The 17,389-nt window shown below is 30.9% G+C and overlaps 1 protein-coding gene across 2 annotated transcripts in view; it reads right to left on the bottom strand.

Moving 5' to 3' along the window:
- Window positions 1-1,268: 1,268 nt before the first annotated feature.
- LOC106463987 (EEF1A lysine methyltransferase 2-like) overlaps window positions 1,269-17,389 on the bottom strand; it is a 22,584-nt gene continuing 6,463 nt past the window's right edge. For both annotated transcript variants that reach the window (XM_022391639.1, XM_013924089.2), the window contains 5 exons: window positions 11,573-11,690; window positions 9,332-9,436; window positions 6,550-6,631; window positions 3,231-3,386; window positions 1,269-1,662 (listed from right to left, as the gene is read on the bottom strand). In XM_022391639.1, the coding sequence (XP_022247347.1) occupies window positions 1,562-1,662; window positions 3,231-3,386; window positions 6,550-6,631; window positions 9,332-9,436; window positions 11,573-11,690 (562 nt within the window). In that variant the 3' untranslated portion in view covers window positions 1,269-1,561. The remainder of the gene's footprint in view (window positions 1,663-3,230; window positions 3,387-6,549; window positions 6,632-9,331; window positions 9,437-11,572; window positions 11,691-17,389) is intronic.

The raw sequence follows: 17,389 nt of genomic DNA, 5'->3' as shown, positions 1-17,389 counted from the left end.
ACAACTATTTCTTTATCACAGAACACAATTTTAAATAAAAGTACTCTCCTCACAACAAGAACACGACTTTTACTAGGGCTGTAGTGAGGGTCTGATTATATCTTTACTGATGTAATTTGTAAATATAGTACTATAAAAAAGTGAAGTTCTTAAAAAAAAATTTTTTCATCAAAGGGTACCACTTTTAATATATAAAAACATTACAGTTTATAACAGCACAATCCAAACACCTTTCCCATGCAACACTTCCTAGAAAAATCTTTTTTTTTTAGAAAATGTTCACTTTTACTAATTTTCTTTTTCAATCAGGTATGAACATTATGATTAAAAATTATTATCACAAGCAGCTGCCTATAGGGAGACATTTCTGCTACTTTAAAAAATGGAGGGAAATTTATAAAAGTTAGAAGTAGAGAAATAAAGATGTTGAAAATAATTAATAACAAGAAGTTAAGGTTCTATAAATCCAAACTATTAATAAAAAAATTTCACATAAAGTTAAAATATACAACACATAAAAAATATGCAAAAGGATTCTAAAATTTAAAAAAAAAGAAGAAAAAAAATATTTCATCCCATAAACCATAAGGATATTTCACAGGAGTGGTAGAAGGAAAAAAAGTTTTTTAAACAGTGTGTGAATATCTTCAACAAATCAGCCACTCAAAATTTAAGATTATTTAACAAGTCAAAAACCTAATGAATTATAATTGGCTTAAATGTGTTTCACAGTGATAGATAAACAGAGTTAGGTGGGGAATTTGGAATAATCTTCAATCAAAATATGAAGAAGATTCAAAAATATATTATTAAAAATAAATATGTTTTAAGTTACTAAAACGGACATGCATAAATAATCATGTCCAATGACGTATTTTTTCTCCACATACTTTTTACCAAACACGAGTCTAGACCGTTTTCTCAGCTATAGTAATTTATTTTTATCACTAGCAGCTGCCAAATGAGATATTAGTTTTTATCCTCTGATTTGTTTTTCACTCAAGGTATACGTTATTGAGAGAAGAATGTTAATTGATGTTGTTAGGACCTCAAAGTTTAAATAGAAAATACACATATATGGTGAGTGAGTGTAGCAATTACCTTTTTTCATCAAATAATTTAAATTTTTGTAATTAAATTATGTTGCCAGTAGAGTACATATGCATATCACACTTAATTTTATATAAAAAACAGCTTGTAGTGATTCTAAATGATATTATCCACAAAAGATACTATTGTATGCTTCATACCAATGACATAAGAATACCTGGTGAAATATACATTTAATACAAATAATCTTACAAAACATCAGCTTTCTTTGTGAAAACATGACAAAACAAAACTAAAAACATGATAATTTCATGATGTTAGAAAAACATGTAGGTTTTTATTCATTTCTGTCAAAAACATGATAATGATATTCATCAACTACATTCTGTGTTTAAGGAAAAAAGAGATTAAAGATGATGTAAAGAAAAGAAGATAATACACTTCATACTTGGTGTAAAAAATTGCCCAAAGTATTCTATAAAAGCCCTAAAACCTTTATCAAACCAAATAGTTATAATTTCTTTTTCTTAAATACCAGACTTGTCACAGTATTTCCAGTTTTTCCTCCAAAATGAAAGATAGGTGCTGGAATCTGAGAGCACAAGATGAATTCTGAAAATAATCAGATATATAAATACAAAAAGGTAATATTAAAGTGGATATTTTGTAACAAGAAACTCATATAATGCAATTTCTTTCACACATAAAATCAATACAATTTGAGATTTTATTACGAATTTCATATTTTTCTTTTCCAAAGACTATCATCATACTATTCCTGAATTTTAACAACAGAAATAGTGTGGTTTTAGGCCTCAGGTTTTTTTTTGGTTTATGTATCTCCATACCTCTAAAAAAAAAGTACATCCAGTGCTTGATATTAAATGAAACAGATGATGATACTTTTCAAAGGGAAAATTTGTAGAGTTTATAGATTTCTCTTGTTGCAGAATTTTGCTGATGAAAATAATAAAGAAGTTACATTTCTGGCAGAAAAACTTATGTTATATGTGTATCTTACACTTCCAAGTTTACTTTTGACAACATAATTGTCTTAAGTTTGAGTAATACAAATCTGATTTGCAAGTGAAACTTTCTTAATTTGTGGGTATCAAATGCACATTCCTAAGAAGTGCTTGCTGATAAGGTCAATAAATCCAGTGAATGTTGCAAGTGTGTTTGATGTAGCTGCACCATCAGTTATACTGGTAGGCACATATCTATACATCACAAGAAGTAGAAGGTTTTGTGATGTTGCAAGTGTGTTTGATGTAGCTGCACCATCAGTTATACTGGTATGCACATTTCTACACATCACAAGAAGTAGAAGATCTTGTGATGTTGCAAGTGTGTTTGATGTAGCTGAACCATCAGTTATACTGGTAGGCACATTTCTACACATCACAAGAAGTAGAAGGTTTTGTGATGTAGATGCACCATCAGTTATACTGGTATGCACATATCTACACATCACAAGAAGTAGAAGGTCTTGTGATGTTGCAAGTGTGTTTGATGCTAGCTGCACCATCAGTTATACTGGTAGGCACATATCTACACATCACAAGATGTAGAAGGTTTGTGCTAGATTTTTACTCTTTTTTTTTTCTTCCAAGTATTAAAAAAATGGAAGTAGTCAGTTTTCATAGGATTGAAATTCTGTCTTCACTTACAATTACTTTGCATTTTAATACGTTTCACAAAAGTAAGCAGTATAAAATATTATTTTCTGAAATGAAATATTCGTATATTTGTAAGGTATTAAATTAGAAAGAAAAACTGAGACCTTGAATTTCCTGTATTTTTGCTGAAATTTGTCAATGAGTTTAAATCAATTAAATTATATTGCACTGTACTGATAATTTATACAAACCTCTGAATTAATGTTTCATCAGAATTCTTTCAATTCAGTTAAACAATATAAGAAAAAAATACGAGTTTATCTTTAATAAATTAAAAAACAGATCAAAACAATTAAATTCTTTCATTAGTTCTTAAATGACTTAAAGAGGATAGAATGCAAGGATTGCTACAAATATTTGTTTAAAATATAGCAAAAACCTTTGGGCTTAACGATACATCAGCTACGAGTACATTAGTTAAGAATGCAAAACTTACAAGAAACCTTTGTCAAAGCGTTCGGCTACATTTTAAGGTACCAGAATGCAAGGATTAACTCAAACCTTTATTGAAATGTTTTATCAAGTCTTCCCTGGTCCAATTACAAGAAGTCAAAGCAAAGAAACCATTTTCATCTAAAATCCTGTCAACTGTATCAATGTAACACTGCCTTTTCCTGGCTGGATTTTCTGGGCTAAGACTAATTGCATCATATGTTCCTACATACATGTAAAGGAAAATATAATTCATCAATAAAAAAATTGTGACTCTTTTTATTACCAAAAATAAGTACACTTAAAGAGTAGAAATTAATATAACTTCCAATCAAAGCAATCTGTGTATATAGATCAAATGTAAGTATCAACCTGGCAATCAGTATATCTAATTAAATAAACTTTTCTTACATTCCAATGCATTATTTCATCAATTAGGTATCTTTGCTGTTAATGATATTTTTGGCAATAATACTAGTAATATTTTACAAGGTTTAACCATCTTAAAAAGTTTAGGTTAGTAACAAATACATATATTAAGCTAACATTACAAAACAATCTATAAAATAAATATACAGCAATAAAGAATAAAATTCAAAATTAATTACATTAAATATATTAAACAGTCTACCCAATATTGTTAATGAAAGTAACAATAAAAAATAAATAATATAGTATATCTTACTTAGAGAACACAGGTAAACTAACTGTTGGTTTGAATGATACTATCTTGTTTATTAATCTCTTGATGAACAAAATATTCACATAGTTATATCATCAATATAAGGAAAAACTTGAACATTTAAAATCTCAAACATTTAAGAGCTGGGAGGAAGAGGTCTAGATAGCACCTGACCCTTTCAGGTCGCTAACAACAAAACAACCAAACACTGACCTAGACAGTATGTACCTAAAAGTAATTCTAGGAATCTATGTTGTTTTCTGACATCATACTAGCCTATAAAATATCCTCTAAGAAGTATGAAGATTGGAAAGCCAAAGACATTGTCAAATGGCAAATTTGACGAGATATTCCTGAAATGTATTCTGATGGTGTTCAGGTACATTTTGATCAACAAATTATATGAGCTACACAAATCAATTATGTGGATAGAGCAAGATTTGTTATGTAATATAAACAACACATATTAAGCCCTTCTGAAAGACTACATTTGTAACTATAGCAACAAATGGACCTGACATAACATAGAAAACTTTCTTCTGAACAAGAAACTGGGTCAATCAAGATTGGTAACATAACTGGTCTTTTGTAGTAAGAAAAAAGGCATAAAATATCAGATCTTTTCCTACCTGGAACAAATAGTATAAGAAAATATGTCTTTTGTGAAATATGGAAGAACAAGCAAGTCACTAAATATTCAAGAAGAGGAGAAGTGAAACGTCATAATACAAGACCTAAGTCCCTGAGGACAATGTCTAGGGACCTGGATATGAAGTAAATGAAAAGCTTGAAAAGGATCAGTAAAGATTGAGGACAACAGTGGAAAATGACCATTGTGAAACCAGAAAGGACAGCTTTGTAGCTTGCAACAGAACAAGCAGACGAGTCACAATCATGAAATATTAAACATAAAAATGAAGAAATCTGTGGAGAAGTTGGAGAAAGACAAGAAACAGAATTTCTAAGGCACAATTTCTTGAAGATACATTCCAACAAGATTGGAAGACCACCACAAAAGAATACATGCAAGATGTGACAACAAGGTACTTGAGAAAAGGATCTGGCTCCTGGAATAAAGGATCTTCTAAAACCAGCCACACTGAACATCACCGTAGAAGACGAACTTTTGAGGTTGGAGTACAAGATGTTTCCAATAGACAGTGAAATGGGATTCCCTTGAGATAGATGCTGTTGTAGTGAAAACTATGATTGTGCTCACCAGTGTGGAGCAGTAAGTATAATTCAACAATTCAGTGAACTGATCCTGACCAATGTGGTGCACTCTTATTGGTGGAGGGTTGTCGTATGCTTATTTGCATGATACAGTGCAGCTCTACCACGTGGAAATTTTTAAACACTTCAGTAATAATTTCTGAAAACACACACACACACATCTTGATATTGGGCTAATCTATATATATGTTGATGAATAAACACCCAATTTATTATAACTGAAAAACAGACCATTAACACTATGCTCTTTGTTCTCACGTTTAATAATGGTCTTCGAAATGACAAACGTATTTTGCCAGGATAAAACAAACTCTCATTTTGCAATAACTTCTTTGAACTACTGTTATTTTACACCGTCTTATTTCAAGATTGGTTTGCATAGCATGTTTGAAATATGTTTAATGGGCTTCTCCTGCCTTGATTACATGTTTGTTCTCTACAACTACTGCAAAAAACCTAGAGCTATTTTCAAAGAAACCTAGGAAATATCTAACTAAAGTCTCACAGTTTTGTCTCAGATAAAGAACATTTTACACATTATAATTTACTTTGTGTAAATCCAATTAAAGGCACTGTTTTGTTTTTCACTAGTGTATAGGTTTTCAGGCTTTAACTTCAAAAGTTTATTTGCAGAGATGAATAGCTTCTAAACACCTTTTTTCCAACTGAAGATCGGATAATTCCTGATCCCTAAATTCTGCATACCCCTTTCTATGATATTAACTTTTTAAAGTACTTTTACATTACATTGTAAAACAATATACTTCAATAGCTATATATTAAAAACTTTTTGTTTTCAACCTTTTGTGGACAGGCTGAAATCTCCCTTGGACTGGCAGTTAGGAAATACTGACAAAAACCACTGAACAGTTGGCATGGTATCTTTCATCATCAATGATATCAATGACTGATCTAATCAATAATTTCACAACTGATGTTGCCTCACCAGATTTTGAATGAACTAAGCTTTGTGGTTGATTGGAAAATGTTGGTTCTAACCAATTAGCTTTTAGAAACTGGTTCACTTCTCAGGACATATCTAGCTAATCAACTTAAAAATCTTGATATTAAATTAGACCACCGATATTATTGATAGAGTGACATGGCTACTGAGTTATGCAAATTACAGATGCACAGAGAAAGCACCAATGCAACTGAAAGGTCCACTAAACCTAACACATTAAGGGTAAGAAAGATTATGGGAAAATGTTCATATGGATCAGTCAAAATCCAATATGCAACTTTGCGATACCACACAGTAATGTAAGACAATATTTATTTTCTTCTTCATATTTTTGGGATATGCAATGAAAAATCCTGGATAATGATACTCCTGATAAAAATACAGTACATCAATTTTTAAACTAGCTATATGCTCAAAACACATTATAATTGGAAAGAAGCTGTGGTACAATACCACTCAAAGTAAATATACATTTAAATACATATAACATGAATTTTTAACTACAGTACCTTTGTCCAGAACAACTTTGTACTTGTGTTTGAGTAAAGATTCTGTAGATAGACATTCTTCTGCCTTTAGAATATCTTCAACCTAAAATATAAAGAAAAAATAAACAAACTAAAATTAAGTGGGTCAAACTTTACCCAGGTAGCATATTCTATCCATCCCAATAATAATAGAAGCAATGCTAATGTAGAATATGTCTCTACGAATCAAACAGAACAACAAAAATCGTAGGTGCATTGACAGTGCTTTTTATCTGAGCTTAATGTAAGATTACAAGTCATCATTGTATCCTAGATGTGATTGCTACAGTTACATTAGCAATATTCATTCAAAGTAAACTTGATGAATTTTACTCTGTTTATCCGATTTATCAAATTTACTTTTAATTATGACAGAGTACTTCCTTTCATTGTAATATTTATTCAATATATGATATTTAAGCAAATCACAATTAAAGTTCTAAAGTTGCAGGACTGGCAGTTCAACTCCAAAGAGCAAAAAATAAATGCATAAAGATTGATTTTGATGGGCAGTTCGAACAAAAAACAAAGAACTTATTCTAATTGACAAAAATATTTAGTAGTTGTTAACCCTCTAGATATGGGTGGGACAAAGTGCACACATCACAACCTTTTTTACAGAATTACATTAAAAATCTAATTAAACTATTTCATTATCAGTTTATATCAATAAACTTGGTATCAAGTCATGGTTTATAATTCAAATGTTAATATTATACAAGTTATAATTACTTAATTTCAAAAAGAAACATTTGAATAAGTTCTTAATCTTCAATTTTATGTGTTACGTGACACTTCTTTGCTCCATTTTAGAATTTCTTTACACTTGTATATTACTTTCTAGGTTTCAAGGACTTACACACTTATACATTAGATATCCCCAAGCTAGAATGAAAGCTTACAGCATTTATTCTTGTTACTTTGATGAATTATATGCACTAAAATGAAACTCACATGCCACACCCATTCCTAGTATATGCTGTCTTTAAGAAAATGTAAATAATTTATTTGCTATTGGATTATTTATAACTAATAGAAAAAGATTTTAATTCAATGCTTTCTTTATGAGATTAGCTCATTCTCATGATTGGTTTTGAATTATTCTGCAATAATTTCATAGTTTGCTATCACCAAGGTTGCCTCAACCACATAAGGAAAGCATTTTAATGCACATATAGCTTAGTTAGAAAGCCAGTTGAATTAGAATAGTTTTAAGACACTGTTTTTTTATTGCATGTAATATTTTGTGTTATAAATACTATATTTAAAATATATAAAAATTAAGTAAAGTACTAACAACACCCCCACAAAAGTAAGGTTAAACTTTCATTGAGACTTCAAGACACCGAGAACAGAAGTGTACAAGGCCTACAGGTAAGTAGTAACTTTTGTGTTTTTATGTTTATTTTTTACTTATTGTTATAAAGGTAACTAAAATGTGAAAATTAGAAACACATTAGGTTAGATAATAAAATTTAAATTAAAAAAATAATTGATAACAGTAGCATGTCTTGTGAGTGTAGCATATTGTAATTTAAATGAGCATGCTGGTAACTTGATGTTGTATTCACACAAATACAAACTGTAAAATTGATTACTTGTTTGTTGTTAAGCGCAAAGCTACACAATGGGCTATCTGTGCTCCGCCTAACATGGGTATCGAAACAAGCTTTCTAGCGTTATGAGTCAACAGACATACTGCTGTGCCACTGGGGGGGCTAAAACTGTAAAATAAAAAAGTATTATTATTCTTAACATGAAAATCACCTTGCACTCAGACTAGCGTAAGTCAGACTCTGACTCCATAAATCTTTGTTAAAAATACTTAATTAAAAAATCAGATTTTTGTTCACAAAAGACTCTTAATGTTCACTAAAAGCTTGCCAAATTTCATGAAGATATACTTACTACAATAACAGTTATAGTATGTGTAGTTTAACAGTTACATGATGATTGCAAAGTTGGTCAAAAATGGCCAGCTCATATAGAGAGAGGGTTAACCACTATTAAGGTTAGTTTTTTACATGGGAATACAAAGTTTAATATCCATCTATGGCAAAATGTTAAAGTATAATATTATAATATTCACATAGCTCAAAAACAAGACTGATTTTTAAGTAAATATATTGAATCATTCAAAACCAAAACATGGGACTTATGAAGGTGAATAGCTTTTGAAATATTATTTATTATTTTGGTTAATATACAGTCTTTTGCAGCATGGAAAAACAACTCTGAAGTTTAAGCACATGAAATTCTTCAAAATTCTTGTTTTAGATATTAATCACATTAAAAATATTAAACTTGTTCTGCAGAGTGACTGTGATATTTGACTCATTACAAACACTCTTTAATTAAAAATTTTTTTATACGTTGAAAAATATATTTATGTGCAATACCTGTTAAAATCCCACACAGTAGCTTTCAATAAGCAAATTTTTAGTGAAATAAAGCTGAAGTGTATAATTTCCATCCTTGACACAATTTGCATCAAGATGTTTTTTATACATGTGATTCATAATTTTTGTAAAGCTTCCTAAAGTTTGAATAGGATGAAAGATAACTGAAAAACATACTATTTCTTGATTTACATTATATCAAATGGGTTGTTTAATAAAAAAAGTAAAAACAAAATAGGTTAATTTTCATAGAAAGCAAAAACCTTGAAATAATAAGATTTTTTTTGGGACTGAACTTATCATGGACACAAAATAATTTGTAATGAAATGCAAAAAATTACATAATTTTGAGGATTAATAATTACCTCAAACTTCACCTGCACTCCTTCCTGCATACTAAGTGATTGAGCCAGCTCAACAGCCGATTGAATAAAATCTACTCCACAGACATTTTTGAAACCTCTTTTGGCCTGTAAAGAAAATAAATTTGTTTCTTAGAATAAGAATTAAGAAGAGCTGTCTATTTTGTTAATGAAAAAAGTGGTTAATAGTAGTTAGATTAATTATTGTAAAATATTCATCTTTCTACTCTTTTTTTTTATTTACTTATCAGCTAGAGTCACCATCAAGAATAATAATTTATGAATTACTATTTAGTTTTTCTTCTTTCACATGCTCAAGTAAAATGCAAATACCATTGCCACAAACAATATCAAAATGCTACAGTAATTTATATTTCATTAGATGTGCATAAAGTTTTATATAGCCATTTCTGTTTGTAATGAGAGAGAAATGCATTAGCTAAAGTTGGACCTAGTGGGGAGCCCATCGCAACACTATCTATTTGTTCATACAAGGTGTTGTTGAACAGGAAATGTGAATTCTTAGTGGTAAGATCCAGCATGGTCTTAATTTGATTTTCAGAAAAGCCATTTAGAGGAATGTTATTACGCAAAAGCTCAGATATGCATATGTTAATAGTTTTATTTAAGGGAATATTTGTAAAGAGGGAGGTAACATCAAAGCTCGCCATGAAGAGATTATCTATACTTCAGCCACTCACTACTAATGAATATACTATCCCGGATTCCTTCCACTTTGAACGTGAACTAAGTCAACTACCCCCCCTCAGATCAGTCCTTTGTTTATTTACAAGTTTTTAAATCAAATACTCATATACAGGGTTGAGTATATTATAACAGTTTTTAATAGGCAAATTGGCAAGTTATGTAACAATCACAACTAACATAATTACACAGACAAACAACATTATCAAAATGTAATTTTGATATTGTTTGGCCTTTTATAAGCCATAAAGATGGCATTAGAAAACAAAGAAATTTGGATCAACTTGGAGCACCAAGGTCATCCAGAAGAAGACCTGCAACAAGTCATACCCCAGCAGTGGCAAGCAAAGTGTGGTGTCTTGTGACAGATGAGAATCAATGAACAGAAATATCAGTGGTAAAAGCCATCTATGACTTCCATACAACAGTATGCAACATAATCAAGAAGGATCTCAATCTAAAAAAGGAGCATGAGTTGCTTTCACAACATATCCATTCAACTGTCACATACCTCAAGTAGATGGAAAATGAAACAGGTATTCATATGAAGACATAATTGTCATGTCAACAGATGCAGCACCTATTGATTTCTTTGTGATCAGACTGTTAAAATGGGCACTAGAAAACCACCATCTCCTACACACTAGGTGGATTATGGAAAGTTTGCACAGAGGAGTGATGTACTTTTGACATACCATTTATGTTGGAACCTTTTAGAATGGAAATTCCACCCACTATAAAGCTATTGTCAAGATGCATGTTCATCAGATAGAGCATGAGTGGATGTAGCAGCATGGATTTTAACAATGTGGTAAGGCTTCAAAATCATTTAAATATGATGTACACAACCCTCTATGTATGTGGTTTTGTGTGCACTCAATTTAAAGCAGCACTTCTGTCAACAAAGATAATAATCTCATGTTTTTATGAGCTAGAACAAATCTTTTAAATAAGTTGCAACTTTTTAAATACATAACAAAGATGCACAATGTACAATACATATCTTTCAAACAACTAAACACCAATTATTCCACCACTGCTCAAGGATTACTCAACATTTGTCTAGTTTTATATAAATTTTAGAATGAAGACTATTTTATATGTTAAAAAATGCATGATGAACAACAACTTAAAACATCTGATTTATAACTGTAACAACACACAAATAAAACAAGACTGCTTTTAAAAAAAAAAGCGACCAACATATTGTAATAGAGCAACAACAAAGTCCATTAGATTATATTCTATCCAATTAAAACTATATGAATGCTTTTGTTGTTGTTTTTTAAATTCCTCCATTTGATACTACATCAATACCTAAAGTATGCAACTGCTTTTAGATAAAAAAATGCTTTTTAAACTAAAGTACAATACAAAATTATTCATTAAAAACTCACAAAGCTATTGAATAATATTGCTGTGGATTTTTTTTACATAATATATAAAACTTAAATTTCAAAATAAAATCAGATTCACATCTGATATATATTTAGCTAGAAGAGATACACACTTTGAACATGACAGATAGATTTCACCAACCAGTTCTATTAAAAGAACTCCATTTCCACTTCCTAGATCCAAGACAGGATCTGTTTGATGAATGTTTTCATTTGTACTTAGCCAGGTTACAAGTCTGTCCACACAATCTTCTCCAAACCTGTAGGTACATACAAGCTCTATCTCAATATCCTAGTTGATGTCACATCTTGTATAAATTAACAAACTCAATATCCAAACCTGTAGGTACATACAAGCTCTACCTCAACATCCTAGTTGATGTCACATTTTGTATAAATTAACAAACTAAATATATCAAAATTGGTAAATATCATGGTATATAATGAAGAAAAAACATTATGAAAAGAATACTGATGGTATTTCAACATGGTTAAGTCAAAACAATATTTACATTATTAACTATATAAATGAAACAACCATAATTGTTTTTCTTTACTGTGGACAACATTTAGATATTCAGGTAACACTGAAACTAGCCAATAAATTTGAGATTCAATTTTCCCAACTAAAGTATAATTATACAACAAATGGTGATATGTGTTGCATAATTTCAACAGTAAATAAAAAAATAGTTCAATAGATAGAAGATAATTAATGTAAATGAAATGTGAAAGAATGGAACTGTCTCAAGTACACTGCTTTTGTGTGTTACTATATTAATGATTCAAGAAGTGTTGCACCTAGAATAAGATTGATCTTTTATATCTGTAATTCTGAGTGTAAAATTTGGTGTGTTCATAGTTATATATCATGGAGTCACTGACAAACCAAAATATCCATAGCAAGGTATTAGTGTTAATACTGTAATGATTCTCTTGCAATTATTACATGTTCAGAGTTGTGCTAAATGTTACATTGCACCATGGATGGATTTTATTTTCCCATCTTAATTTTCTTAAGCATTTTTGAATTTTGCTGCATCATCTATCCTATTTATAATAATTTTGAATTAATAAATAATTTTAACGTTTCAGACAATATATATATATATATACGACTTTGTGTGCAACCTTTTTTTCTCTGAATACACAGCTTCTACACACATATACACTGTCTGCTTCATATTTATGCTACATTTTCCCTGATTTAGTGTACTTTACCATAAAATATTTGTAACCACGGTATGTGTTTCTGAATGTGAGTATTAAGTGTTAGTTACTAAATTTGTGAGTAAATGGCAAGTCTGATAGAATGCTTTCAAACTTCAGTGTTTTGAGATTTGTGGTTTTGTTCATTATGACTAAATAAAGTTTCAACTTTTACATATTCACAGATGAGGATTAAAATATATTGTAGAATAGAAAGCAACTAAACACCTATAAATACAACTAATAATATTAAATTTTAATAATAAAAATGCTACACTTCTCAAATGACTTACATATCTGAGCTTGAGATTGCATGTTATTAGCCAATAACTGTGTTCCTACAGACTGTCGTTAAATACATGATTAATATCATGAAGTACTATTGGTTTCCGTTTCTCAAGACTCACATGCCATACCAGACTCCACTAACTGTGAATCATCATCACAGAATGCATAATATTGGAGGGAGATAGTTAAGAATATGTATGTTTAGCTACAATACACAGTTAACACAATAAAGTGATGAAGGGTAGAAGCTTTAGATTATCATAGGCTATTCTTGTTAGTAGTCCATCACCATAAGAAACTTGAGAGTAAACAATAGAATAATTTTTAGCCCTAAGACAAAGAACTAAGACATATCTTTACCTGCAGAGTATAACTTTTTTTCCTGAGAATATATTAAAGTTTACAGTTGTTATTTTATTGTTAATTAGTTAGGATTGGCCACTTTCACATTTTATTACTGCAGGTACAGGTAAGCCTAAAGTTATGATATTATGCTTAGTAGTAGATCATTGGGCCAAATTTACTGTTGTTTATAGGTAGTAATACTACAGCTACTAAGTTATAGGTTAATAAAGTTGGATTGAAATAAAGAATTATCACTACTATTAGCTAGGAAACAAGAACTAATATATTTTAAGTTTAAATTATTGTTTGTATTATTATATGGTAGCTACTGAGAATTTAAGCCATTAATAAAATATTTAAATTAGAAATGGTACCAATATCAATAATTAATAGTACAAGTACTGGTTAATTGGGGATTTTAAGTGTTCAATTTATCTATAATTGGATCCATAAACTGTGAAATAGCTTACTTTTAGTTAAACTTAAATATACAATTATTACGTAAATGAAATAAGAATACTGAATAAAGATCACTAATCAGTAATATGTTAGAGGTATATAGGGATAAATGGAGTGGATTTATAGGGTGCATCAGATGCCAAGATTATGTTATGTTTGAGAATTAAAACCTTCATCGTTATTTTAAGGAGGATAAAAAAGATACAGTACCCTACACTTTCAGAGTCATGTGAAAATATTTGAGCCATCATGACAGCAAGAGGTAAAGAGATGGAGTTAAAGAAATAGGAGAATAAAATGAATCACTGATCTGCCAGAATCCACTGAAGAGGACATAATAGGATACATCAAAAGTATGAAGAGACAAGAGAAAGGAGATTTCCCAAAAGAGACACGAGAGCTTTGGAAACCAGAAATTCCATATCTCAGAAATGCAAAGGATGAGGTGAAGCCCACGCAGTAAACAAGGTGATAAAGACTCTCAAATGAAATAGATAAATAGGAGTCAATACTGATTCAAGAGTCTGACTAGCCAACCCCAACAACCAGACTCCTGAAGGAAAAGGGAGGTCATAACAGATACCTCCTAGAATATAACATGGAGATGCCAAATATCCATACAGTGGTGGAAATGAAAACCCAGTGAGTGCATTCTACATGTGAAAGCCCTCAGGAATTAGATGAAAACATGGGTGTGAACCCTGAAAGACAAAGAAATTCCTGAGATACAAGTTGTGTGACTGAAGGGTTTTCTGCAAAGTGAACCCAAAGGTGGATAAAGCATAAAAGCCAAGCTCTCACGGGAACAAAGCTGAAGAATGGTTCCAGAGAAAGCTGATTACTGAACCACAAGATGGCTAGTCTCTTAGAAAAGGGGATACCATGAATGGGCAATGGACAAGAACTTCCAAAGAAATTTCTGTATGTAAGAAAGGTGTCAAATAGAGTTGCCTAAGATAAAACTAGGGTAGATTATCTCTAGAAAATAAAGCACCCCAATAAAGCAAAATCCAGAAACAAAAAAGCAAGTGAGCTGGGCAATATCCAAAAAAGAAAATGGGTCAGCCTGAACAACAAGTTAGTACAACCTTCTCCCAGTAAAGTTGTTGGGGTAGTTGAGATTAATTATCAATTTCTGCTGAAACCCAAACACTGGGTTAATGACAATGGGAAATATTCATGTTAAAGAAACCATATAACAGACTTAAGAACACATGTTTCAAAATATCTTAGTTTAGAAAAAAAAAGAAATCAAGGGAATATATAAGAAAATAATAACTAATATCAGAAGCTCTAACTGAAATCAATTTTAAAATTTATATCTTCCCTTCTTTAAATCAAGAAAATGAAGGTAAGAAAAATAACACTTCATGTTAAATAAAAGTTGAAAATAAGTGCAAAAATTTCCTAATTATAAATTCAAAAATACACAATTGAACACCGCAGTGCCAAGGAAAGTAATGAGCTTTTTGTATACACAGAGTGCTCAAGGGAAGTAATGTGCATGGAGGATGTGTCATCCGCCTATTAATGAAGGACTATAGTCTAATGCTGAGTGCATCATAGATTGATGTAGTACACATAGTTATATGTAGGGCCAAGAGTTTTGTTCAGAAGCTTTGCCCATGCTCAAAACGTTTCTGCAGTGTGGCAAGGTACAAGATATATGTTCTGCAGAGAGGTGAGTAGTGTTTCTGAACTTAAAATATAAGAAAAAGCATGGTGAAGATGAAATTCAGCCACTGAGATTACCTAAACCTACCAAAATAAACAATCAAAACTAAATTAAAGTGTAGCCCTTCACATTCTTATACCTATACAACAAAAATACCAAAAGAAGTAAAGCTATAAAAGCATAACCAGAGAAATATGGAGGGTATGGAAGTTCTACATAACTCGAACCAAAATTAATATCTTGTATCCAAGATAAAATTACCCAATATAGACAACAAAAGATAATCTAAATAGCACGAAATACCAAACAGACTGCACAGTAGCTTATTTATTTTGTCTCACTGAGATGTTTGCAAAATTGTTCATTTTGAATAAAATTAGGTGATTGTTATCAGACAGATTTCATACAAAAAAAAAACTGTTCTGCACATTTAGTGAGGAAGACCAGAGACTTCTAAAGCTAAATTATCATGACAAGATTTAGTTGTAATACTAAAGGCAATGTTTAACTGTGTCAATAACCTGCACATTGAACTTCTAAACCTTTATGAAAGCTAGCTGCTTTGAGTTGTCATACATGAGTAATAATGATTACAAAATGCAATGCCATTGTAATGACTGGCAAAGAGGAATATTCCATCAAACTCCAAATAGCTGAACTCCCCAAAAACTTTCTCCACATAAGGAAAATGTCAAATGGAGTTTCCCAAAATAAAACTGGGGGGAGTTTAACTCCAGAAAATAAGGCACCCCAATAAAGCAAAACCAACCCAGAAGCAAAGAAACAAGTGAACTGAGCAACATCTGAAGAAGAAAATAAATCCGCGTGAACAACAGGTTAGTGCAACCTTACCCAGATGAAGATGTCCTCTACATGAGGATCAAGTCTACCCTAACTGCTAACAAAATTAACAAACTCCTAGAAAACCATCAGCAATAATCAAACAATTAAAAATACACAACAGCACCATCTCACACATCCAGCAAAGATTTACAAAGAAGGCTACCCTCTACAGTCTATAATTAAACACAGAGATGCCATCCCTCAGCTAGATGCATAGTAGATACAATATTGTTGTAGGCTATGTTTTTGACATTATAATTTAGATGTTTCATTTTTGGCATGATATAAGGATCATGTGTGATCTCTAGAAGTTTCTTGAATGCCTAGGACTAATGTTGAAGAGTGTCAGGAACTTACTTTTTAGTAGAATATATTTAAGTAAGTATTTGGGTGTGTTAGGCTAAGGATTCTTCTACAGTAGGTATCTGTGACTTGTTGGCGATAAATTTGATAATAAACGAACAGCACTCATTTCACTTGTTTTCAAAATAATATATATATATTCAGAACAAGTTAAATGTAGGTAAAACAGATTCTTTAACACTATAGATTATAAGCATATCATAAACACTATATATATAGTTCTCTTCTTGTCAAAAGTCCACTTGGGCCTATTCAATTGCTTTGGAATTTCAGTTGACAAGCCGAACTATCTTCTGTACTACTGTTGCACTACTATTCTGTGTGTTGTATAATTCACTTACAATTGTGGTGCAAGTTACCACAGTCATATACTACTCTTTCAGTAATCGTTTGGTCTTCTTTTTTCAAAATATCCTCCGTTCCTTTTGTCAATGTGCATTCAGGCTGATTCAATTACTTTAGAACTATGCTCTGATGGAATAAATTCTTCTTCTTATCTCCTTTTATAATGTTAGTCTAACTCTAACATATTAAACATTAGACCTATGTTAATCATTAAGCCTATCACTTTTATGGTAGTTAACTTCATGCCAGACTTTTCCTTGGCTATGACTTTACTATCTTCTGCTATTGTCTGTTTGCTGTTTCTGCTCGTCTCACACTATTTATATGTTTATCACTTAATCGTCTGCCCACCTTGTAGAAATCTCAATAGTCTCAACATCAAAGAATTACAAACACAACTTCCAACAATCGTTTGCTTTAACTATTATTATA

This window comes from Limulus polyphemus, unplaced genomic scaffold (assembly GCF_000517525.1).
Source record: "Limulus polyphemus unplaced genomic scaffold, Limulus_polyphemus-2.1.2 Scaffold1535, whole genome shotgun sequence".
In the NCBI taxonomy this organism is placed as follows: domain Eukaryota; kingdom Metazoa; phylum Arthropoda; class Merostomata; order Xiphosura; family Limulidae; genus Limulus; species Limulus polyphemus.
Note: the sequence above shows the minus strand (reverse complement) of the source record. Positions and strands in the feature narration are given on the sequence as shown.